Genomic DNA, 25,352 nt, shown 5'->3' on the forward strand with positions numbered 1-25,352 from the left:
ATGTGCTCTTTGTTCTGCTTCTTGTTTTTGTTCTTTTTGTGTTGATACAAATGCCATTTTTGATCAAATAATATCTGCTGGTTTAATGCAAGTAATTGTTTTGAAACAATTAAGAAAATTATATCTATGTGTGTAATTCTAAAATAAACAGTATTCATCTGAACAGATGGATCTACAGAACAGATAGAGAAAGCTGCTTGACTTTAAACTGCACATGCACTTGGTAAATAAGCATCTCTTTACAACCCCACCCAACAGCCCCCTGTTTTCAACCTTCCCAGGAAGGAGTGGTCTACCCTCAACAGGGTCAGGACTGGCCTCAGACCAAGCCCTCTATGTGCCTCTGGGGCAGATCAAGCCATGATCCTGTCTGCCCCTCTGCAATCTCAATGGAAGTCTTCTTTAAGTCTATTTGGCTTAGGGAATTTGCATTTGCTATATAAAATCTGTCTATATTTTAAAGCACCCCTCTACTTTTGGCCAATAGAGGCATAGTTTCACCACAAGAACTGTACAGACTTGAGTACCTTGCACTGGTGATTTTATTTTTTATTTAAAATATTTCAGATGTTTCCCTTTCTGTTGATTGAACATGAACCAAGTGGGTTACTAGCTCAACAGGAATTCAGGTGCAGGAAGTACAGTGGCTCCCTCTGGTGGAGCTCACCAGGAACACAGGCAAGTGAAGGACAGTGGCTCCCTCTGGTGGGGCTCACCAGGAACACAGGCAAGTGAAGGACAGTGGCTCCCTCTGGTGGGGCTCACCAGGAACACTGGTGGTTGGACAGCAGACACGGTAGGTGGTGTCCCCACAAAGGAGAAAACAGCAGTTTGTTACAGAAGACTTTTTAATAAACAGTTCTGTCTTCAACAGACTTGGTTTGAGGGCCTCTGTCCTTTCTCTCAGTGAGCTGTAAATTCACTTCACAAACAAAACAGTCCTTGCTTTGCTCTTGAGTTTCAGAGAAGAACAAACCCAGTTGCTTAGATGGGCCAAAGGGTTGGCAGCACAGTGAAAGAAAAGCAAACTACTGTTTACTCACAGAAGCCTTTGCTATACTTGCAAAACTAACAAAGTAAATACAATAAGCACTTGTTTACTATGCTTCACAACCAAATAAACACTTTAGTAGCAAAAGCCACGATGAGTTGTCTTGTTGCTCACAATGTTATATTTGATAGAGCAGTAAACACAAACACTCTGTCTTCAGGGCAGAGCAGTCACAAGGTGTTTCCCTCAGCAACACCACCCTGCTATGCCTCCTTATACATCGCTGAGCCCCGCCCACTGATTCAGGATGGCTGAACCTTCTGGAATATGTAGCTTATTCATTTGGTGGTCATTTCTTAAAGGGTCAGACACACTCTGTCTCACAATATATATAGTATCTTTAACAAGAACAGAGACTTCTATTCAGATGGAAATGTCAGGATTAGTGATTGTAATTTATTTACAGGATAGTAGTAACTCACCATTGGACACTCTCATTGACATTGTGGGGGTGTGTGTCGGTGCATGTGAGTGTGTATGTGAGACCAGGGCAGTTTTGAGCCTTTTTGGGACCTAAGCAGGATTTTATTTGGGGGCCCCCCTCACTGTAGCCCACTTTGCAAAACATCAAATGAGCAGGCTACTATCTTATAAACATTTGTATGAGCACACATATGTACGAACAAACATGCAATGTACAATATATACATGTGAAGACTGAAGAGAGACCTGTTAGCAGCAACATCTTATTAACACAAGTCTGGAACACAATTGGACAAGCACAATTGCATTATGATATTTGGCCAATAGATGGCACTGTATGGAACTGTAACAATGCAAACACTGATCTGAAGAACTGACAAGGTAACAAAAAGTTAATAAAAGCGTAATAGTTTAGAAGTATAAACTATATAATACTCCCACTGAACAATGGCATTAAAATAATATTGAAATTACCTTTAAATCAGGAAGGTACAAAGTACAAACAAACAATGTTAGTTAAATACAAATGTTTAAATAATGAAAATAAATACTTCTCGATTAAGTGCAAATTGAAAATAAAAAAATGAGTTCAAACACAATTTAAATGGTAACCAATTTATCATAGCCTTCTCCCCTTCCTCAAACAGCAATGTGTCATCTGAAGTCTGTCAGTCAACAAAGATCCTGACTGATTATTATTACACACTTTGCAGGATTAAATAAGTCTATCTAGACCAGGGGTGGCTTACTCTGGTCCTGGAGAGCCACAATCCTGCAGGATTTCCATGTCTCTCTTAATTACTAATCATTGGATACCTCATACACAGGGACATTTTGCCTAATTAAGACACACAATTGGTTCAGTTAAGCAGTTAACAATCTGGATGGAACAAAAGCCTGTAGACCCTGCGGCTCTCCAGGACCAGGGTTAGCCACCCCTGATCTAGACCAAGCTACAATTGCCAAATCCCATTTGCTGATTTTAACTTACTAGTTAATTATTGAACTTGATCCTTGATGCAGCAGAACTAGGTAGCAGTGTTATAACAGAGATGTACAAAATAAATTAAAAGAAAAAAGCTATTTTAGATCCCATTCAAGGTAAGAGTCAATATAGATGCATATTGTAATGGAGATCCTTGGTTTAAAGTATAGGACCCCAGTGTGGGCAGATAAATGATGGTCGACCGAGCAAGAGGTCAGGAACCGGCGACTGGAACAAAGGAGGCAAGGTAATAATCAAGGTCAGTGAAACAGGCGTAAGGTTGTGGGATCAGGGAAGCCAGGCAGAGCAGGGAAAACCAGGAATAGAAAATGAGGAGACAATCAAGGGTCAAAAGCCAGGTGAGACTAAGTAATACAGTTATAAGCTCAGACTGGGAACAAGACTTAGCAGTGACCTGGGCGAACAAAGAGGTTTATATAGTGAGTTGATGACCTGAGGGAATTGGGGACAGGTGTGCTGATTAATAGAATAATTGGCTAAAAAAGTTATAAAATTGTTTCCATTATAATATGACGCTCAATGTCCCTGTGTGTTGGAACCGCTGCTGGAGTCGCCCATTTCTAAACTTCATCCAGGTCTCAACTCCTGCAGATGAAGCTCCAGAGACCGTGGGTTTGTGCTGCCAGGTGGGTCATGTTGTCGATGTTGGACAATCAAAAGACCAGACAAAAGGCTTGTTCTTCTGTTCTTTCAGGCATTGTGGGTCGACATCAAATGGCATCTTGTTTGGCGGCTGTAGGAAACAGGACTGATTAGCAGTTCCTGTGATGAAGACCAAAGCAACACTGTGCAGGTCCTCCTGTGCAGAAAGCCACAATCAAGAGCACAGGCAACCAGCAGCCAAAGCACATGTGTCTCAGATATACTCGGGTGTGTTTGCCTGAATATCAAGGTGTGTTCTTACCTACATTTACACTGCAGTGCACATTTATTTCACCTTTCATAAGGTGAGTCACAATGACACTGTAGGCAGAACGAATAGATGTGTTGTAACTCACTGCGGTTCTTCCAGATCTTCCTGATGGCGATGACGGAGCAGGTCAAGAAGAGCAGGAACACGGTCGTCTTCCCCAGGACGTTCAGCGTGAGTTCAGTTAGGCTGCAGGAGAGTCAATGATGTAGACGTGACTTCTTTTTAAGCTGCTAAGACTGAATAAGATTTTAGGCTGTCCTGGTTGGTTCTGTATTCACTCAACAATTCCTGCTTTGGACCTTTGTGATTTGTGGTGTTAAAATCATTTAAAGCTCTAACCAGCCTGAAGCGAGGCCAAAACACTCGGCCACGCGGTCAGAGAAGAGCGGAACAAGAGGATCGATCCCAGCAAGCTGGAGAACGAGGTCTCCTACAGTCACACAGGCACCTATAGGCGGCTCTGATAGAAACATTGGTCGATAGCTATCCATGGTGTTTGGCGTAACCCCCGTGCAGAGATAACATATTTGTACCTGCTGGCGTTGTGCTTCTCAGCTCCTTCATCTCCGCCGTGTTTATCTTCAGGAGGCAGACTGGAGGACTGGCCTGTAGGTGGAGCTGTGTGAACAGCTGAAGAGGTTTGCTGTGATGTAAATGCTGATGCTGCTGTTGCTGTAATAGTGTGATTCTCAATTCAGCTTACAATCACACATGAAATCAAACAATCAAACAAAAACATCTATGTGCAATGTTTTTCAATGCCTTTAGAAATATAATATAATATAATATTATATATCTGTCTCAGTGTGGCCATGCTATGTTTGATATGTTTCCCTAAAAGTGTAGTGACTGTAATGATGCGGCGGAGGTACTCCCGCCTCTCCTGAATTTCACACACACTTGCAGCTTGCAGTTGCTCTACATGTCCATGCTCTACTCTAGTCCTGTAACTCTTCCAAGACACCATTGTGGCCTTGTGCACAGAATGAGTCTAGAGCTCTCTTCCAGTTACACTAACACTGACACTAACTCTTCCAGTTAGTGTATCCTGAGCTGATCAGTGTATCTTTATTATTTCTGCTGTGAGAAGCAGAATGCTGCATTTCTCTTAATACTCAGTTAAGTATTCTAACCAGTGAAAGGATTCAAACCATTTCTGTTGAAAGGCCCTCTTTTGTAACCCAAAATGGTCAAGGGAATACTGGGTTAGCTTCTCTTGGGCCAGTGTCTGGGACACCTAAAATCATGCTCGCCCTCTCCACTAGTTGTCCCTGGCTGCTGCTGTTCTCCACTGGCCTGCAATCCCCATCTGTCCTACTCCCGAGATTATCTGTAAAGTAGCAAAGTAGAGATTCTCATCCCTGGCCCCTAAGTGGTGGAACGACCTTCCCACTGAAGTCCTTGACCTCCTCAAAACACACATCCTACACAAAACACATCTTGCTAATTACAAGCACTTGTAATTTAGTCATTTACTCTCCTGTAAGATAGCACAACGTTTTATCATACTTCTTGCGTTACTAGTACTCATATTGTTATCTTGCTTTCCCCTATGCTCCCTTTCCCTTGGACCTTGACTGTGATTGCACCACAATGCATACAACCAGAACTTACATAAATGTGAACTTAAATTGTGTAATTTCATGTCTAATGGCATTTTAATTTGTTTATTGGTGTGTTTTTTATTTTTGCAAAGACAGGTGAGAGAGGGGAAAAAATAAGGAGCCAGATCCAAGGACAAAGTATAGGGGACAGGGACAGCAGGCGGGTCTGTAAAGAAACATGTAGGGCGATATAATGACCTTGGCTTCTAAATATTTTTCAGGTCTCTTCCTCTGTAATATATTTATTGAATGATATTTACATTTCTACACGGGTTTACAGTCTGTGTCTGTCCCAGCTGGGGGTTATTTAGTTTTGTCAGGGCAGGCATGTCTCCTAAGCATCAGTAACAGAGGAGGCGTTGATAGAGCTGATGCTAAATATTGCTGTGAGGTCCCAGGTGATGGAGAGTGGACTCGTCACTGAATATAATAACTGTCCAATCCTGTTCTCTCAGGTATTGTGGAGAGAGGCTATGAAAGGTTTACCAATTGAGGCAACAGAGTCAGCAACATTCCGATGGAAAAAAGTATTTTACTTCGCCTTCGGAGTCCAGAAAGATCAACTCCAGACAACATTCTTGAACCAAAAAGACTCCATGAATTCAGTGTAAAAGAAAAAAAACTAAGAAGAAAAACAAACAAAACAAACTAAACCAGCACTAATGGAAAAACTCTGCATAATAGTAAACTCTGCATTAGGCACAACACAAACAGCACCACTAATTGCTAGTGACCCTCCTCTTCACCAGCAGAAAGAGAGGACTCCTTCTTGTCTGTTTTTACAGCGTATATACTCAGAAAGCAAAAGTGAATATCACTGTTTTAATAATCAACTCCTCCCGTTGCACATATGTGTGTGTGGACTTGAAAGAGATTATTGGATTATTAGGTTAGACAGAGTTTTAATACTAAAATACAGAAGAATAACTAGACAAAGTGAGAGAGCGATAGAGATGGATAATGCATAAAACTGTTTACATCTGACTGTCCTTAACACAGACACATACATTAACGGCATTATGGTATTTTTGGGTTTCAGTTTTAAACACGGGATGACGGCTCAAGCAGTGCTGATCCTTACCTTCAGTAACTTGAAGGTGAACGGGAAGCTGTTGGTTCCCTATATCACACCAGTACCAGCCTTGGTCCTCCGGCCGCAGTCCGCTCACAGTCACACTGAAGAGTCCCTCCGCTGTGTGGTCAGTGATCAGGACAGAGCCGTGTCCTGCAGTCCCAGGGCTTCCTGCTGTCTGACAGGAGCTCCAGTCTCCACTCCTGCACCACTGTTTCTGGCTGCCCCGGTATGGGTGTCCATATCGACACTGGACACTGACCCCCCCTCCTATCTGTCCTGTTATTGTGGGATTGACCACATACGGCACCGCAGCGTCTGCAGACAGAGACATTAGAGCAGCTTTACAATACAATCATGAAATCATTTTATAGGTAAACTGAAATATATTTCTATATTCTTGTCCTGCCCTTGATTTCACAAGATAAACCTTCAGTTTACTGTTCAAAGTATGGATTCTGTTAACTTCTTACATGGAGACAGTAGATACATACTGTAGCACCGTCTCCCAGCCAAGCAGCACAGGAGGCTGTGGCTGGCATTAGCATATTGGGGCTGATGCATGCTGGGGTTGAGGTGCCAAGGCCCTCCCCATTCCAGGTGGGCAAGGTGTGGTGGTCGCAAGCAATACAGCGGTGGGGGTGAGAGAACAAGTGGGATCTCTCCATTTCACTATGTGCCACACACACGTTTTTCCAGAAAAATGTGCTGGTTGATGTGGCTACCGAGAGGCACATAACAACTGGGACGCCGCTGTGACAAGTGGAGTGCATAGCAGGACTGGCTGCTGCAAGTGTGTCTCCACCACTGGGGGCACGGGTGTATTGCAACACCAACCGCAATGCAGCCGAACATGTCACTGTGTATCCAGACAGCGAAGTTTGGGATACAAGCACCTTGTAGGCCTGTAGGTTTAACCACACTGTGTGTGCCGGGGCACTGCTACTGTGTATGCTCCAGCTGTGGAGGAAAAAGCAAAAATAACGTAGTTCATTATTACTATTACAGAAATACTGCGACCTTGTGGATGGAGCTCTCACCGACTGAAAAGTGGCAAGGCTGAGAGGCCAGACTCTGGGTTAACCCATAGAAGAGACAGCATGGCCACTTGTAAGATGCCCATATAAAAAGGCCATGGGGGCCCCTTGGGGCCACATCCTACCAAGAACAGTAATGTAGAGGAGGAGGCAGGAGACCTATCACAGCTGGGAGAGGCGGAGACAGTGAACTCTACTGTGCTGTAACCTGTGCTGTGGGGCAAAGAGAGGCCAGGTCTTGTGCTCTCACTTAACACAGGAGCACTCACTGATAGGAGTGAGGTGGTAGCGCTGTGAATTGTACAAATAGTGGGGTAGCAAGGCATTGCACATGTACACCCACAACACAATATCACAAACACACACAGCGGGCTAGACAGGTGCATCTGAAGAGCCTCTGCTGGAACATGCTGGTGGGTCTCAGGGCCACAGTGTAGGGGGTAGTTGATCACTGCCCTTCTGCCTGGGATTCGGCCTGGGTTGACCGTGGCGGGCCTGGATAGCCGCCTGCCTGGCGGTGACCCGGCGGAGGTCAGGGGGGGCTCCTGTCCCTCTTGTTCCCCAGGTCGCTCTACAGTTTGCGATTATATCTGAAAATAAAGTACCAGTATGCCTGCATTCATTATTTGTAGTTTATTTTCAACATGATCCAAAGGGGTACATTTCCTAAAAATATTTTTCAAAATATGTTCAATACATTTTTCATTACTCAGTTTTTTAAAATCCACATGTCACCAGATCTGTCCCACAAGTTGCAGATTCAGAGTTATTTCAACATCAATTTGTCAGATAATAAAATCCCCCCCAAAATTATGGTCATATCCATTTTTCTTCAACACACATTTTTGATATAAAATCTGGTTGTGCTGCAACTGAGTTTGTCTAATCATGGTCAACTATGCAGATAATTATTCTACAGTTTGTCTAATCCTATATAATGCAATGGCTGCACATACACTGCATGAAACTAATGATTTACAAATGCAGTTTAAACTGTCATGGTCATGTCATTTTTTATTGTTGACAGAAACAGATTATAACATAACTATGGTAAACTATTAGAAAGCGTTATATTTACAATAGATTTACATATAACTAGAATGCATTTTTTTTTACATGCTGTATTCTGTATGTAAACTAATCAAAATACTTATGGTTTACACAAAGTTTGCAGATATGTTTAAAATACTTTGTAAAATTATGTTTGCATAATATTTAAATTAACCTTATGCATTGTAAACTTGTTTATACTACATACACCGATCAGCCATAACATTCTGACCACTGACAGGTGAAGTGAAAAACACTGATAATCTCATTATCATGGCACCTGTCAGTGGGTGGGATATATTAGGCAACAAGTGAACATTTCGTCTTCACAGTTGATGTGTTAGAAACAGGAAAAATGGGCAAGCGTAAGGATCTGAGCGACTTTGACGAGGGCCAAATTGTGATGGCTAGACGACTGGGTCAGAGCATCTCCAGAACTGCAGCTCTTGTGGGCTGTTCCCGGTCTGCAGTGGTCAGTACCTATCAAAAGTGTCCAAGGAAGGAAAAGCGGTGAACCGGCGACAGGGTCATGGGCGGCCAAGGCTCATTGATGCACGTGGGGAGTGAAGGCTGGCCCGTGTGGTCCGATCCAACAGACGAGCTACTGTAGCTCAAATTGCTGAAAAAATTAATGCTGGTTCTGATAGAAAGGTGTCAGAACACACAGTGCATCGCAGTTTGTTGCGTATGGGGCTGCGTAGCCGCAGACCAGTCAGGGTGCCCATGCTGACCCCTGTCCACTGCCGAAAGCGCCTACAATGGGCACGAGAGCATCAGAACTGGACCACGGAGCAATGGAAGAAGGTGGCCTGGTCTGATGAATCACGAGTTCAAGGTGTTGACTTGGCCTGTTTTGACGGCAAAAGGAGGACCTACACAATATTAGGCAGGTGGTCATAATGTTATGGCTGATCTGTGTATGTACCTTTTGTGTACCAATAAAATGTTTAAATCATAATTACATGCATATTACTTATTATGAAATCTTTGTTTACAATACATGTACAAACATTACAGTACCAGACTGAGAGATATTTGAATTTTACCTGACTTTGATAACCTATTGTAAATGGTGACTGACATAATTTATTTGTTAACCCCACTATATATTTTAACAGACACCAAAAGCCAGAGAAAAGAGGATAGAATGACCGTGTAGCTGAGGAGACTGAAGAGACCATTATTTTCAATACTAGATATAAACCAATAAATACAATTTTCACACTTGCATTTAAACAAAAATCTCATACAGGTTGTCTCAAAGCACAGAAATTACATAATCAACACTTTCTAAGAACTAATAAGACTTATGTTTCTAATAAAAGTGTAACATGGAACACAATAACTCTTTAGGGTTTATCACTGGATTAGCCATCCCCCTTAATCTTGTCAGGATTGATATGGAAATCATTGTAAACTTTCAGTTCACAGTAACTACAGGTGTCTAGACATGTGGATACTTAAAGTTTACACACTACAGTGTTCTTCAAACTGTACAGAAACCTAAAGTTTACTATTAGTTTACACATTATTTGCTAAAATGTGAGAATTAACATTTACAGTATGTAAACCTTGTATATTTATTGTTGTATATTGAGTTTAATATTATTATTACTATATATTCAGTTAGGTGGCCCCTAGAAAATTTCACTGCCATTGTGTATGTGACAAATAAAACTTTGAATCTTTAAAACTTTGAACAAAGTGAGTGGAAGATTATTTTAAGGTCTTACCTTCAGTAACTATGAGGTACAGGGATGCTCTGTCATCATGTGTCTTGTTTCCCCCTGTCTCCACAGCACACCAGTACCACCCTGAGTCCCGCGTCTCCAGTCTCCTCAAGGTCACAGTGAAGACCCCCTGGGCTGGATCATCAGAGATGGACACTTTATCACTGTCTGTGATTGGAGAGTCAGTCCTTTGTAGAGGCTTACAGCTTGTCCAGGAATATCCAGAGCACCAGGTTTTCACATAGCTTTTGTATTTGTTCTCGTAGTGACAAGGGATGGTGACTGATCCTTTTCTACGGACACTGGTCTGTCTCAGTGTTGACATGGCATCAGCACCTGCAAGAGCAGCACGATGGAAAAGGATTAAAACCTGATCATGTGTGTTATATAGAACCACTGAATACATATTTAGTTATAATGTGTAACACTTTTGTTTTTGTGCACATTTTGATATTTTTTACCTTAATTGTTTATATAATTATTATTTGTAATCCGTAATAGAAAAATGAAGGTCTGCTTGTCTCCTCTACTGTATCCATGCTCCCCCTCTCCAGTCCTTTCTCTTCTGCACCCAGTTTACACCACCCTGTGTGCTCATGCTATCTCTTGGTGTTCTCCTCCTGAATTAGCTAGACCAAGTTTAAATAACAAGTAGGGAGTAGTTTATGTATAGTTAAAGATGAAATACTAGTATCGAACATGTCATTACAGCACAAGCTTACATACACTTAACAAGTAGTATGGCTTAGTTACATGTAGTCTGTGTTATTTACTTTACATGTTCATGTAAAATGGTGCCAACTTTTGTGATGTGACTGATGACCTTAAACTCATCCCTTGTTACAGTGTAACGACACGTGTTGATCAGCACTTCCCTCTTACATGTAATTACATACAAATGCATTACCAGTAAAGACATAGAATAAGCATACCTGGATCCACATACTGCAAATCTCCATGCTTGGGATTAAACATGTGAGGAAAGCTAGAGACCGAACCAATTGTTTCCCGTATGAAAAATATAATGTACAGTGAAGCAGTTGTATAATGAAGCAGCTCAAAAATGCCTTGAAATACCTTCTTCTGTTACTGGCCAAGGAAAATGGTTCAGACTACTGCTTATGGGCACACATATAACCACCATTATACATTTCCCTTCATGTATGAACACACAGACAGTGAATTATAAGTCCTCACAAAAGTTACAGATTTTTTTTTTAATCATTCTTACCTCACAAAATTAGAGACCAGTAGGTTGCAGCAGTGAAGCTGAAACTCAAGAGCCTTCTTGTTTGTTTGGATTTACACTCTTCTCACAGAGTAACGTTCAGAATTTAAACTTTAGATATGGCATCAATTCAACCTGTTTTGTAATGTGAGAAAATTATTTATATTTATTTATATTTAATTATATATATTTATATGTATTTATTTTTATATACTGTATACACCTTATGTGCTGCCATATACAATTTTTAACACTAAAACGTGTTGTGAAGAATGTAATAAATGTTATGTTTTGGAATTTTAATATTGACAATAACAATAGACAATCCATGCAAGTACTCAAACACACATAAACAAGATATATATGCGAAAGCATTATAAATCAGAGTAATTACAATAAAACTATTTGTAACTCAGTGTAATACATTAGGTAGAGTACTGTATTATAAATATTACCCCATGAGATTTATAACTAAATATAGAACATTAAAATCCAATAGACAACCACATTCAGGCTACCATATGAACTCCTTAGAATATATTGTACACATTATGTCTAGGCGGGGGATACTCATTTAGATATTACAATGGTGTCCCAATTTATTATCCTTCTAACTTCCCCTCCGAATAAAGAACGTGCACTCAGCGCATGCTCCCACAGAACGACCTGTCATAGGTAAGAACACATTACAAAAACAACAATTACCCTTATATAACATATTGCAATGTAAATAAACACATCTGGATTCCTAATACCACAATCTGATGAAGAGATCACATATTCCTTTCTGCAGTTTACAATCTGTATACCATCTGTAATTACTTTAGAAGGAGGACGCAACACATTAAACAAGCACAGGCACTCGCTGGAGATCTGTTTGCCCCCCTTTTCCCAGTTCCCCTTCACCAGAATAATGCATTAGTAACATGTTGCCCACTCATATTACATTACAAACATTAAACAAAACAAACATATCACATTGTTGTTTTTCTATGATACTTTTACACATTAATTACTAGCTTTACTTTCTTTGAACCCATAAAGACATCCATGTTTCATTCAGGGACTTCTCAGTCCACCACAATATGATGTGGTAAATAACAATAAAGTAGGAATTATTTAAAAGAGAGAAGTGGAAACTGGATGTTCTACAGAAAAAAATCTAAATTCTGACAAAACATGGAAAGACAGGAAAAATACATCTTACCTGCACAGATCATCATCAGGTCTAATTGAAATGGGCAGCTTACATTTGAATATCCCTCCAGTCCAGGCAGAAATGAACCGGCAAGGGCTGATGATGTCACAGCGCATTAGAATTGTATTGTTTTCTGATTGGATGTTCGATTTATTGATCCAGGACCAATATTTGTTGTTGTTGTTTTTTCCCCAGGAACACACTTCACTCCACAAAATCTGAATGTGCTGACTGACGTAGTAGTGTTGCTCTATCTTTTTCCCCACTTTTCTTATGCTCTCATCAGAACCTAAACCCTAGTCTTGGTCAAGGACAGTGACTTACTATGAATCACAGGCATAGGCTGTTGAAAGAGTATACCTCCCTCCCCCCAAAAAAATAATAATAATGTATGTCCAGCTCAAATAATAAATTCCACAGACGACTTGTCCCCCCTCCCCCAATATTGAGAGAGTGTCAATTTGACCCCTCAATCATTTTTGGATTGTGCACCCCCCAACACACTTACACTTCTGAAACGAAAATGAAACTTGCGCCTCTGCTATGAATTAGCATATGTAAGGCTGTCTTACTGTACCTTACTAAATAAATAGATTGTGTATATATATATATATATATATATATATATATATATATATATATATATATATATATATATATTTACTTTGCGTTGTGTATTACTTATATGTTTTATCCCATTTAATAATAAAACAACCCAGGCACCAGGATGTGGGAGAAAAGAAAAGCAACAAGCTTTATTGTTTTGTGATCAGTGTCTCCAGCTTTGGGATACAGGAAAAGGAACTTTCTTAGTATTTCTGTTCATTTTGTACACAGTTCACAATCTTATTAAATCACAACAGAAATACATGTCAAACATAACATGGTTCTCTTTCACCAATTAAGTGCATTTACACATCTTTTAAATGTAATGTGTCATCCTCGATTGCATTAATAAACAAAATAACCCAAATATACAAAGTAAACAATGCCACATGTCTCGTTTTTCTCCCATGGACACTATCGGGTATCTATATATATTTTAATACAACACCAAACACAATGGAACACAAAAAATACATTGGATAACAACAGTTGAAATATTACACATCAATATTGATCATAATCATTATTGGATGGTTTGTAAATGTAAAGTTTATTAATGAATTGTATCAGACTATTTACAATACGTCTTGCCTTTGGGACACAGGAAAAGGAACTAAAGATTAATAGCAGAACTCGTCAGTTCCCTTTCCTGTTTTTTTCCAACTATGTACAATAAGGAGAGCTCCCCCCGGAGGTTAACCCTATATTACATTAATTAACCTGAAGGACTTCAATACCAGTCCTCCAGGCTACACATACAATAACAAAACATTTACTTTAATTAACCAAACAGTCAGTATGTAGAAAGTGTTTTAATAATGATCCACTTTCTTCCAAAATAGCTTTAAGTTGCCTATTTGTGTTAGTTTTTTTAACTATATAATGACATATTTAAATTACAATGCAGTGCCCTAGCATATTAAAATATCTGTGACATCTGTGACATATAACACAGGGCACCCATTTGGGCTGATGATGCAAGTGTGATAAGACTTGTATGAGGTGACCTTTGGGAATTATTTTAAACCTTGGTGCACAAACACATATGGGACAAATTGGCATGGACCTTCCAGATATACTGAAATAACTTCTGGATATACTGAAATCATGTGTATACTGTGAAATCTCTTGCACACACATATGAAAAAATACATCCATACGAGACTTTCTCACACATATACATGTGTGTGAGCATTTAATTTGTCTTTTGGTCTTGTCAGGCTGTTATTTAATCTACTCCAAAGATAATCTGTCCTTGATAGTGCACTTGTTATTTGTTGTTACATGTACTTGACTGATAATGCATTTGTATGTAATTACATGTAAGAGGGAAGTCCTGATCATCACGTGTTGTTACACTGTAACAAGGGATGAGTTTAAGGTCATTAGTAACATCACAAAGGTTGGCACCATTTTACATGAACATGTAAAGTAAATAACACAGACTACATGTAACTAAGCCATATTACTTGTTGTTAAGTGTATGTAAGCTTGTGCTGTAATTACATCATCGATACTAGTATTTCATCTTTAACTATACATAAACTACATGGTCAATTCACTCTTGTTACTGTGTAATTACAGTATAAGTAAACTGTAATAAGTGTTACAATTATAAAGTGTGTCTGAGAAGTGAAAGAACACACTTCATATAATAAAAAGACAATCTGTGACCATGAAATAATAAGTGCACACATCTAGAATAAACAAGTGAAAGAAACTCATAATAATTAATCAATTAAGTGAGAAAATGCTCATGGCACACATTTTACTGAGACACCAAATTAATAACAGTCAGCTCAGAGATTTAGCAACACGTGTTGGGAGCTCACAGAGAGACTAAAATTACTGCTAGAAGATCCACCATTTTAAACATTTATTCTTCATAGATTAAGAATGTTATGTTTTCCAACAATCAACTACAATTATCTACACGGTTGTTTACTTGCCTTAGACATTTCAACTACCTTTTACTCCAGACCTCATGGAATTAATCAGACCTCATGGAATTAATTGTTACAGATTAAATCCATCAGCAGACCTCCATGCTCTAAAGATGGACAGACAGCCACTCTTAAAATCAATTAGTAGTATTCAAATATATTTTTTACAAACCTAGACTAGGACACAGGATATATCCCATGTTACATCTGTGGTTTTCCTTACAGTTGTATCAAAGGAAAATGGACACTGTCGCAAATGCCCAATTGCAAAAGAATAACCAAACAAGGGGCTGTTAAAGAAAGACTTCAGTGAACATTGTATGATGTAAAGTGTAAAGTGAAAAACTCTTGTAAATGTGTCTCTGCACATGCAGTGGTGCAATTGAATGTCTTTTACCTGGGAGTTGAGAGAGGAACGGCAGCAGGAGGAGGAGAGCAGCAGCCATTCTTCAGGCAGGACAGCAGCTCCGCAGAGAGGCTGTGATTTCCTGCCCTGGTGAGACAGCAGTGGGTCTCAGTGTCATCAGTTTCTCTACCGCAGTGCTAATTACAGCCAAAAGAGGAACTGATTGGAGGACTGTATAAAACAGCTGGTCCCTCAGGGTCCCAGTGCAGCAGGTTTTTAATTCTCTGGCCGATATAGAGAAAGATCACTTTATTTAATTTTAAATGTTGGTATCTTATAAGTTTGAAACAGGTCAACGTTCCTGTGGATTGAGACTCATAGAAACCGAACCCTCAGACCAGCACACTGGTGCGCCATGTCAATAAACTGTAATGGAACCATTGGAGGCAGCCATGGCATGGGGAAAAACAAAACATGACAATTGACTGGTTTAGATAATCACTGCTAGATGTTTGAGTGCTGTAATGACCGTCTTATCCGTGGTTTAGGGCAACAATGCCCGGGGAGAGCAGGGCTATCAGCAATCTGCAGTGTCCTCTCAGCTGTCTGCCATGTGCAGTCAGATTCTCTCTTTCTGCAGATTGGTGACACACGTGTAAAGATTTACACTGGGTTGATTACTTTACTTGTTGAGAACTCAAATTGCTGTATCACTGAGGGGTTTAACCACAGGTGGTTGAGGTTAACACAATCACTTTTTAAACAAACCCAAAGTTTCTAAGAATATGGTCATATAGTGGCTAACCTTTAGTAACACTTTATTTCATCTGTGTATGTGCCTGATGCCAAGGCAGTAATGGCTGACAAGTTATTCAATATTGAGATCTCATCCAAAATATATCTCCCATCAGTTCTCCCTTCGATACTGTTTTAGAAATAACAAAAACATTTAAGTGTTAAACTTTCAAAATAATAATGAATACATCTAAACAACATTAACGTTTGGCTGTCTAGATACAGACAGGTGACAAATTAAAGAAAAAACCTGAATAAATGAGTGGAGGAACATAACGAAAGAACAAAATATAATACAAAGTCACTGCATCACAACCCAAGTATATATACACTCACCTAAAGGATTATTAGGAACACCATACTAATACTGTGTTTGACCCCCTTTCGCCTTCAGAACTGCCTTAATTCTACGTGGCATTGATTCAACAAGGTGCTGAAAGCATTCTTTAGAAATGATGGCCCATATTGATAGGATTGCATCTTGCAGTTGATGGAGATTTGTGAGATGCACATCCAGGGCACGATGCTCCCGTTCCACCACATCCCAAAGATGCTCTATTGGGTTGAGATCTGGTGACTGTGGGGGCCAGTTTAGTACAGTGAACTCATTGTCATGTTCAAGAAACCAATTTGAAATGATTCGACCTTTGTGACATGGTGCATTATCCTGCTGGAAGTAGCCATCAGAGGATGGGTACATGGTGGTCATAAAGGGATGGACATGGTCAGAAACAATGCTCAGGTAGGCCGTGGCATTTAAACGATGCCCAATTGGCACTAAGGGGCCTAAAGTGTGCCAAGAAAACATCCCCCACACCATTACACCACCACCACCAGCCTGCGCAGTGGTAACAAGGCATGATGGATCCATGTTCTCATTCTGTTTACGCCAAATTCTGACTCTACCATCTGAATGTCTCAACAGAAATCGAGACTCATCAGACCAGGCAACATTTTTCCAGTCTTCAACTGTCCAATTTTGGTGAGCTTGTGCAAATTGTAGCCTCTTTTTCCTATTTGTAGTTGAGATGAGTGGTACCCGGTGGGGTCTTCTGCTGTTGTAGCCCATCCGCCTCAAGGTTGTACGTGTTGTGGCTTCACAAATGCTTTGCTGCATACCTCGGTTGTAACGAGTGGTTATTTCAGTCAAAGTTGCTCTTCTATCAGCTTGAATCAGTCGGCCCATTCTCCTCTGACCTCTAGCATCAACAAGGCATTTTCTCCCACAGGACTGCCGCATACTGGATGTTTTTCCCTTTTCACACCATTCTTTGTAAACCCTAGAAATGGTTGTGCATGAAAATCCCAGTAACTGAGCAGATTGTGAAATACTCAGACCGGCCCGTCTGGCACCAACAACCATGCCACGCTCAAAATTGCTTAAATCACCTTTCTTTCCCATTCAGACATTCAGTTTGGAGTTCAGGAGATTGTCTTGACCAGGACCACACCCCTAAATGCATTGAAGCAACTGCCATGTGATTGGTTGGTTAGATAATTGCATTAATGAGAAATTGAACAGGTGTTCCTAATAATCCTTTAGGTGAGTGTATATATATTTCTTTTAACCATAATCTAACATTTTGTGATCCAATATACTTCAATAGGGGTTCAACAGGAACATATTAATTAATATCAGGCGATAACAACAATGGATGGCAATTTAAAAGTAAAGATTGAACACAGATAAAAGGGGAGAATAATTCAATGTGGCTTACCTTCACAATAGAAACAAAAAATTACCAATTTAAATAAACTAAAATAAAGTACAACAACATAAAATAAACCATTATTCACACAGGAGAGAAAAACAAAGATTCCTATGTAAGGCATGTAGGAGAAAATGAATCTCTGGGGGTCCGTGGCTTAGGGCCTAGGCCTAATGGTTGTCTCCCCTCCAGGCAGTATAATTGTTACAGCAGCAAGGAGATCAGAAAGCTCTTAAATGGTGCTGCAGGCCGTGGTCTTCGCTCTGGTGGGGGCCTCTCACCGGCTCTCGGAACATCAACAGCCCCTGGGTGGCGAAGGCTCGTCAGACCTTGGGGTTTGGGTGCATTGTTAGACCTCCATGGTGGGGTGGTTCATCAGCCGTCGGGGGTGGATTGTGCTTCTACGGTGGGGAACAAGGTGCCTCATCGGCCCCTCAGAGTGGGCTACTGCCTTTTTGAAGACAAAAAGAACATTGTGCTTTGGACATCTCTAAATACAATTGTGCATTGCATGTCCATGGCACACCAGAGGCATTATGGGCTAGAAAAACAGAGACTAAGAAGATGAGTCCTCCCATTTGGGAAGTCCAAAAAAGGGAAGTCCAACACTGCCACAGGAAGTTTGTGGTTAGTGGCCAAAATATACTCACTATTTCACAATAACCTCCATGAAGTCATTAGGCAGAAAAAAACACAATACAATGTTCTTCTATTCAGGAAACTGCATCATGATACTTGTGCTGTGCACCAATGCAGTTGGGTACATATACACATGGACCACAGGGAACAATGGACAAGGACACATCAGATTCAGTGATTCAATGTAAACACAATTTATAGCATTATAGTTGGCATGCCTGGAAGCAACTGGTACCCAGCAGTTCAGACGTCTACAGAGCAGTGGTGATGTATCATTGCTCCATGGAGCCTAGTTTTCACAACAGAGCTATTGTGGCCAGCAATCCTCTAAGCACCCTGTAAATAAATAACACAACATTTAAAGCTGTACTGCAATGCAAGTACATAACAAAATTCAATAAATCAAATATGAGAATAAAGAACTTAAATGGCCCTTGTGGTCAGATGACTTTGACACCCCTGCTCTGACTGGTGGTCTGTTTTAGCTGCTATGTGACAGAAGAGGAAGTGATGGTGGTGAATTCTTTTTTTCTTGATAAAAGACTTTGATACACTACTGACTTTCTAAATCTTGTTCCAAGAAATGTCATTTGTCAGTGTCATTAAGTTTTTTAAATATCAAAGACAAGCTCATTTACAATGAAATGTGAATGTTCATGCATCTGTTCCTTAAACCTCTGTTGTGAGAACCCAGAACATGTATAATTATGAAACTGGATCTTTAAAAGGGGCAGGGGAGGGGGGTCTTACGCTATGTATTTGGATAACTTATTTTTGGTTTTTTGGGGAAATGATTTTGAATGACATTCCAATAAGCAATTATTTCCATCATTGACACATATGAACAAATCTCTACCTCTCTTAATTGTATGCCATTTCTTGATGGTAAGATATATATAAACCTTTTTTGTAATTCTTTGTAGAACAACTCTTTAAAGAAGCAATGTATATGTGGTTCTTTCAATGATGTTTACTGTCTCTACATAACTTAAATTAATAAAGCAATGTAGATTAAAAAATAATAATAATAATCAGTACTTAAAGAAATGAGGGAAATTATTTATAGGCCGCTAACTCAAATATTCCAAATGACACTCAGAACAGGGGATGTGCCAACTGACTGGAAGACAGCAAATGTCATCCAATCCACAAGAAAGAGGACAAAACTGAGCCAGGAAATTACAGACCGATCAGTCTCACCTGCATCACCTGTGAAATGTTGGAACAAATTATTAGACAGAAAATAGAGGAGCATCTTAATTAAAACCATATTCTTGGAGATAGTCAACATGGGTTCAGACGAGGCAGATCATGTCTTACTAATTTATTAGAATTTTTCAAACATGCAACTGCAGCTGTAGATCAGGTGAAAGCATATGATATGATATACTTAGATTTTCAGAAAGTTTTTGATTAGGTTCCACACCAAAGACTGATCCTCAAATTGGAAGCTGTAGGCATTCAGGGTAATGTAAGTAGATGGATTATGAACTGGTTGATGTCTAGGAAACAGAGGGTGTCGATTAGAGGAGTCGCTTCTAACTGGAGTGAGGTTGTTAGTGGAGTTCCACAGGGATCAGTACTAGGGCCTGTGCTTTTTCTAATCTATATTAATGATCTGGACTCTGGGATAGTTAGCAAACTTGTCAAATTTGCAGATGATAATAAAATAGGCAGCTCAGCAGATACAATCTCGGCAGCACAGGCTATTCAAAGGCACTTAGATAATATTCAGTTGTGGGCGACACCTGGCAGATGAAATTCAATGTGGACAAGTGCAAGGTAATACATGCAGGTAACACAAATGTCCACTATAATTACACTATGGGAGGAATAGAACTAGATGAAGTAACTCATGAGAAAGACCTAATATGAATATTAAACGGGCTATATGTTTAATTCTGCAACCCCAGAGCACCATTCATATGTCAGTCACACATTTTACCATTTGGAAAAAAATAAATAACTTATTTTGATTGGCCTTCACACAGTAGAAAGGCGGGGTCAATTTGACCATTTAGGTTTGCTTTCAAAGTTTTCACAATGAAAAAAAATCTAAAGTTTCACCATGCTGCATGAAAAAAGTATATCTAATGTTAATAATGGGTATGCAAAATGAATAGTTTAGCACTAGTGCTCCCAATTGCGTGGAAAAACTGCGACGTGCCGGTCAGTTTGATGAGTTATGGGAGAAACAGAAGGACACGGACACCCCACTCCAAGCACACAGGGCTGAGAAATGACTACTGATCTGAAAGTGCATGTGTACCTGCGTCCGATAAGTCGTGTAATGCAGTGTACGGTATTGTTTGCTTTCTGCAATTGGAAATGCATTGTATTGCATGGGGAGTGTTATTTTGGTCATTAGCAGCTGTGTGTGTTGCATAGATCGATGGGTATTGTGCATGCTGCTGTGTTGTGTTGTCTTAACTTGTTTTTCCAAGCCGGTTATGAATGGTCCATGTAAAGCGGCAGTGACCTGTATTCTTGTGGCAGGTATAACTCTCCAGTCTCATGCATTGCCCCTAAAATCTTAAGCATTTGCCCCAAACATTGTTGCATCCACCCCCCTCTGGCTCCTGCTTTACACCGGGGCAACGGTATCTGTCACTGCATTTTTATTCTTTTGTGACAAATCTCATGCATTGCCATTTTGAAAACTTGAGAGCTATGCAAAAACATTGCGTGTAATTGTAATATCGATTATTGTACATCCTGTGTTATCATCGACTGGAAAGTTGTGCCCACTCAGTCATTTCTGATGCACCTTGCGAGTTAATTCTGCCGCCGGGCCGGACAGAGATCCTCTGCACTCGCCCTAATTTGGTTCATGTCTCTGACCTTAACAGTTTCATGAAATTGGTAAGTTACACATCCTTCTAAAGGCTCGTCCTATGTCAGACATGAATATAAAGTGTGTTGGTGCTTCACACTGGATGTAAGGAGAACTGCCTGTTTTTCAATGGGAGCTCCACATGCTTTAAGGAAATTAGCATTGCTAAGATTTAAACTGTCTACTTTCTAGATTTTTTTGCCATGACTGGAAAGAATCTGACCAATCAGAAGTGACGTCAACTCACGTGGAAACACAGTATATGCGCATGCCCCATAATTAACAGCATGGATGACGAGAAGAGGTACAGCAATTTCCATTACTGTATCATTGTAAATTAAATAAGTGGAATATTATTCCTGGTTTAATTTTGGTTATTTACAATAATCTTTAAGGGTGCCATTAATTGTGAAACCTTTATTTGGATGACATTGATTTTTAATTAAATAGATACATGATTTTGGTGGGTTGCATTGGAACATTAATATAGTACAGTATTTCTCATGTTGGTATTTTGAGTTTCTCTCTATAATTATATTGCATAAGGCGATGATTATGGTTCAGAAATACTAAGGGGTTGTGGTTGGGGTAAACTTCAACAGGATATGTAATGGAACCAACTGCAAAGTACTGCAAAGCTAATAACAATTGCTAGAGTTTCCTGTTCAACAGTTAAATAGCTGGACAGACACTTGGTGAACTTCCGGGATAAGTAACAGACAGGATGATCAGTTCCATCTGCATCCTCCTGTATTAGCACAGCACCAGCACCAACAGCACTAGCATCTGCCTCCAACTTGAACAATTTCTCAAAGTTTGTGGCAGAGAGAACGGATCAACTACACAGCAAGGTTTTTATAGTGCCAAAAACACTCTGACACCCAGAAGACAAAATGGATGGGCTAAGTAACCCGGTCAGAGGAGCCACCACAGTAGAGAAGTTACGGCAGAACCTATGGTAATATCCAGCCATTCCTAGGAAACGGCGTAACTCACAACGAGTGGTAGGAGCTGAAAATGCGGTTATGGCAGAGACTTTAGCAGCCACAAGGCACACCTTACCACACCCAACTTCCTTACCAAGATAGGTAGTAGTAGCCTTACCAAACTCACATTTAGCCAAGTTCAAGGTCAAGTGGGCCTTGGCCAAACAGTCAAACACAGTCTTCAAAGTTCTTATGTGATCAGACCAACTAGACGAGTATATTACCAAGTCATCTAGATAAGCAGTACAATTTGGTACATCTGAGAGCACAAGAGTAACAAGGCACTGGTAGCAGGGGCATTACACATTCCAAAAGCCATCACTGAGTACCTTCAGGAAAGCTTCCGGTGTAACAAAAGCAGAAATCTCTGAAGCACGTGCTGCGAGAGGGACTTGCCATTAACCCTTCAATAAATCAAGTTTACTGACGACTGCCTTACTGACGAAGGCAACACCAATAGTGTCTACACAGTCATTGATACGGGGCAATAGGAAAGAGTTCCGGCACCGTAACAGCATTGACTTTGCTTTAATCTGTGCAAAACCTGAAAGTACCATCAGGTTTGGGAATCAACAAACAGGGGGAACTCCAGGGACTAGAGCTACAAGTTGCCAAGTTGTTCTCCAACTAGTAGGCAACCTCCTGCTTCATAACTTCATGTTTTGTCATGTTAACCCGGTAGGCACGTTGTTTAACTGGGACCGCATCTCTGACCTCTATATCATGTTTCAACACAGTCGTACGTGTAGGTACATCTGAAAATAACCCAAGGAAGTCATGAATTAAACTCATGATGTCAGCTTGCTGGTCATTATGCATATGTATCAAATGTAACGGCAAAGAGAGCAGCATCTCAGAGTTACAGTGAGGGGAAAAAGTATTTGATCCCCTGCTGATTTTGTACGTTTGCCCACTGACAAAGAAATGATCAGTCTATAATTTTAATGGTAGGTGTATTTTAACAGTGAGAGACAGAATAACAACAAAAAAATCCAGAAAAACACATTTCAAAAAAGTTATAAATTGATTTGCATGCTAATGAGGGAAATAAGTATTTGACCCCTTCGACTTATGGTAAATGGTGCAACACAAAATCATCCTCCTCAACGTCTTAATTAACAATGGAAATGTTGATTACTGGGGCAACAGAGGAAACAGCTGGAGCCATATCTCTGGCATAATATAACTTGAACATGTTAATATGACAAACGCAAGATTGGCATCTACGTTCAGGAATCCGAACCACATAATCTGTAGCACTCAGTTTTTTCTCAATGACATAAAGTCCTGAAAAATGAGCCAAAAAAGAAGAACTTAGTACAGGCAACAATGCTAAGACCTTATCACCTGGCTGTAGAGACCTCAGAACAGCCTTTTTATCAAAGTGAGTCTTCATGGTCTCTTGAGAGGACATCAGAGCTCCTATAGCTAGCTCACATGCATCATGCAGTTGCCTTCTCATTTGACTCATATAGTCAAGCACATTTGTAGGACTAGAGTTACTGGACATCTGATCTTTCAGCACCTTTAACGGACCATAAACAGTATGGCCAAATACTAGTTCTGCTGGACTGAACTTCAGGGATTCTGTACAGTTTCACAAATGGCAAGGAGTACAAAAGGTATACCTTCATCCCAATCCTTACTTGTCTCCATACAGTATTTGCGAAGCATGGATTTCAGGGTTTGGTGCCAACACTCCAATGCACCCTGACTTTCGGGATGGTAAGCACTAGAGACCTTGTGAATAATGGCAAGGGTTTTAAGGACCTGTGCAAACAGGTTAGATAAGAAATTTGTACCTTGTTCCGTTTGTACTACCCTAGGCAGACCAAAAGTTGCAAAGAACTTGGTTAAAGCCTTCAGAACTACCTTAGAGTTAATGTTACGGAGAGAAATGCCCTCTGGATAGTGAGTTGCAGAACACATCATAGTGAATAGGAACTGATTACCTGATTGTTATAGGTAACGGGCCAACACAATCCACTATCACAAATGGCTCCCCCATCACAGGAATCGTGTAGAGAGGAGCCGGATGAATAACCTGGTTAGGTTTTCATGTGAGCTGACAAGTATGGCAGGTTCTACAATACTCAGCCACATCTCTTTTTAACCCAAGCCAAAATAAATCTCGTAAGACATGGTCATAAGTTATTGTGACTCCCAAATGTCCTGACCATGGAATGTCATGAGCCAAAGATAACACCTGGGATCGAAAAGGTGTTGGCATCACAATCTGAAACAGTGAACTCCAAATGCAATCAGACCCATTATGGGTTGTCCTTTTGCGTACCAAGAGTCCATCCTCTAGAAAGTAAGCTACAGTTTGCACATTAGCTTGTTCCCGAGCTACCACAGCGGAGTAACATTTCTTTAAACTAGGGTCTTCCTTTTGTGCCGTCATCAGATTTTCACAGGTAACTGACAACAAGAACTCACTTGTATTTTCAACAGCAGTTACAGGCTTACCTCACTCATCCTCTGTCCACTCATCTCTAAGCATTCGCTTGAACCATTGTGATTTCCTGCCTTCGACCTCACCTGTACGTTTGACCACGACTCCTGGATTTTCTCTACTATTCTGTCCGCCCGATCTCTGACCTCCTGCTCGCCTTAACGACCACGCCTTCTGGATTCTCCTGGACATTATTGTTTGCCAGCATTGACCCCAGCCTGTCTCTGACTATCTCTCTGCACCTGGGTTCCTCTCTATTGCAGTGCTTTATTACAGCCTCTAACTCATTAGTGTTACTCATTAAATGTATTTTTAAACTGCTTTGTGATGGTGACCTGCATAAAAGGCACAAATTTATCTTGTAGATTGTAGGACACAAGCAAAGACTTAATGGGCTAAATTGTCTACTTTCATTCATGGGTGTTTATTTCCTTCTGTATTTCACCAAACTGGGCAACCGAATGCAATTGTAAATTTGCTTATTTGAACTGCAAATAGTTATCCATTTTAATTTTAAGTTTAGTATTGTTAACTATGTTATTAAAATTAGTTTATTGCAAACTAATAAAAAACATAAATGTCATCTAGTGGTTAGCCAGTGGCCCGGCTTCCTTCCTGTACCACGCTGCACTGTGGCTCTCACACGGTGATGCTGTCTGTTGTGGCCTGAAGCGTTCGGTGCCAAGCCTGAAGAAATACAGCACAGCAATCTTGTGAGATGCAAAGAT

The 25,352-nt window shown here is 40.3% G+C and overlaps 1 protein-coding gene and 1 long non-coding RNA gene across 3 annotated transcripts; one reads left to right on the forward strand and one right to left on the reverse strand.

The window, feature by feature from the left end:
* Positions 1-355: 355 nt before the first annotated feature.
* LOC136761803 (polymeric immunoglobulin receptor-like) lies at positions 356-10,221 on the reverse strand. 2 transcript variants are annotated; one of them, XM_066716196.1, is made up of 5 exons: positions 9,890-10,221; positions 6,079-6,387; positions 3,927-4,023; positions 3,479-3,579; positions 356-3,213 (listed from the first exon to the last, which is right to left on the reverse strand). In XM_066716196.1, the coding sequence occupies exons 1-5, from the start codon at positions 10,209-10,211 to the stop codon at positions 3,191-3,193; spliced, it is 852 nt and encodes a 283-aa protein (XP_066572293.1). In that variant the 5' UTR covers positions 10,212-10,221; the 3' UTR covers positions 356-3,190. The 2 variants fall into 2 exon arrangements, with proteins under 2 accessions (XP_066572293.1, XP_066572292.1); XM_066716195.1 differs by having other exon boundaries at positions 3,927-4,065.
* Positions 3,019-3,565, forward strand: LOC136762006 (uncharacterized). Its single transcript, XR_010820424.1, has 3 exons — positions 3,019-3,106; positions 3,220-3,372; positions 3,493-3,565. It is a non-coding gene; the product is annotated as an uncharacterized LOC136762006 (long non-coding RNA).
* Positions 10,222-25,352: the final 15,131 nt, after the last annotated feature.

Source organism: Amia ocellicauda, chromosome 2 (genome assembly GCF_036373705.1).
Source record: "Amia ocellicauda isolate fAmiCal2 chromosome 2, fAmiCal2.hap1, whole genome shotgun sequence".
NCBI classification, from domain to species: Eukaryota; Metazoa; Chordata; class Actinopteri; order Amiiformes; family Amiidae; genus Amia; species Amia ocellicauda.

Bases quoted from the DNA above. Each gene is read 5' to 3' on its own strand.
- LOC136761803 (XM_066716195.1), bottom strand. From the start codon at position 10,211: ATGTCAACACTGAGACAGACCAGTGTCCGTAGAAAAGGATCAGTCACC. The intron at 6,388-9,889 runs GTAAGACCTTAA...CTCTGTCTGCAG, and splicing joins GTACCTCATAGTTACTGAAG to ACGCTGCGGTGCCGTATGTG. The intron at 3,214-3,478 runs GTGAGTTACAAC...TGTTTCCTACAG, and splicing joins GAAGATCTGGAAGAACCGCA to CCGCCAAACAAGATGCCATT.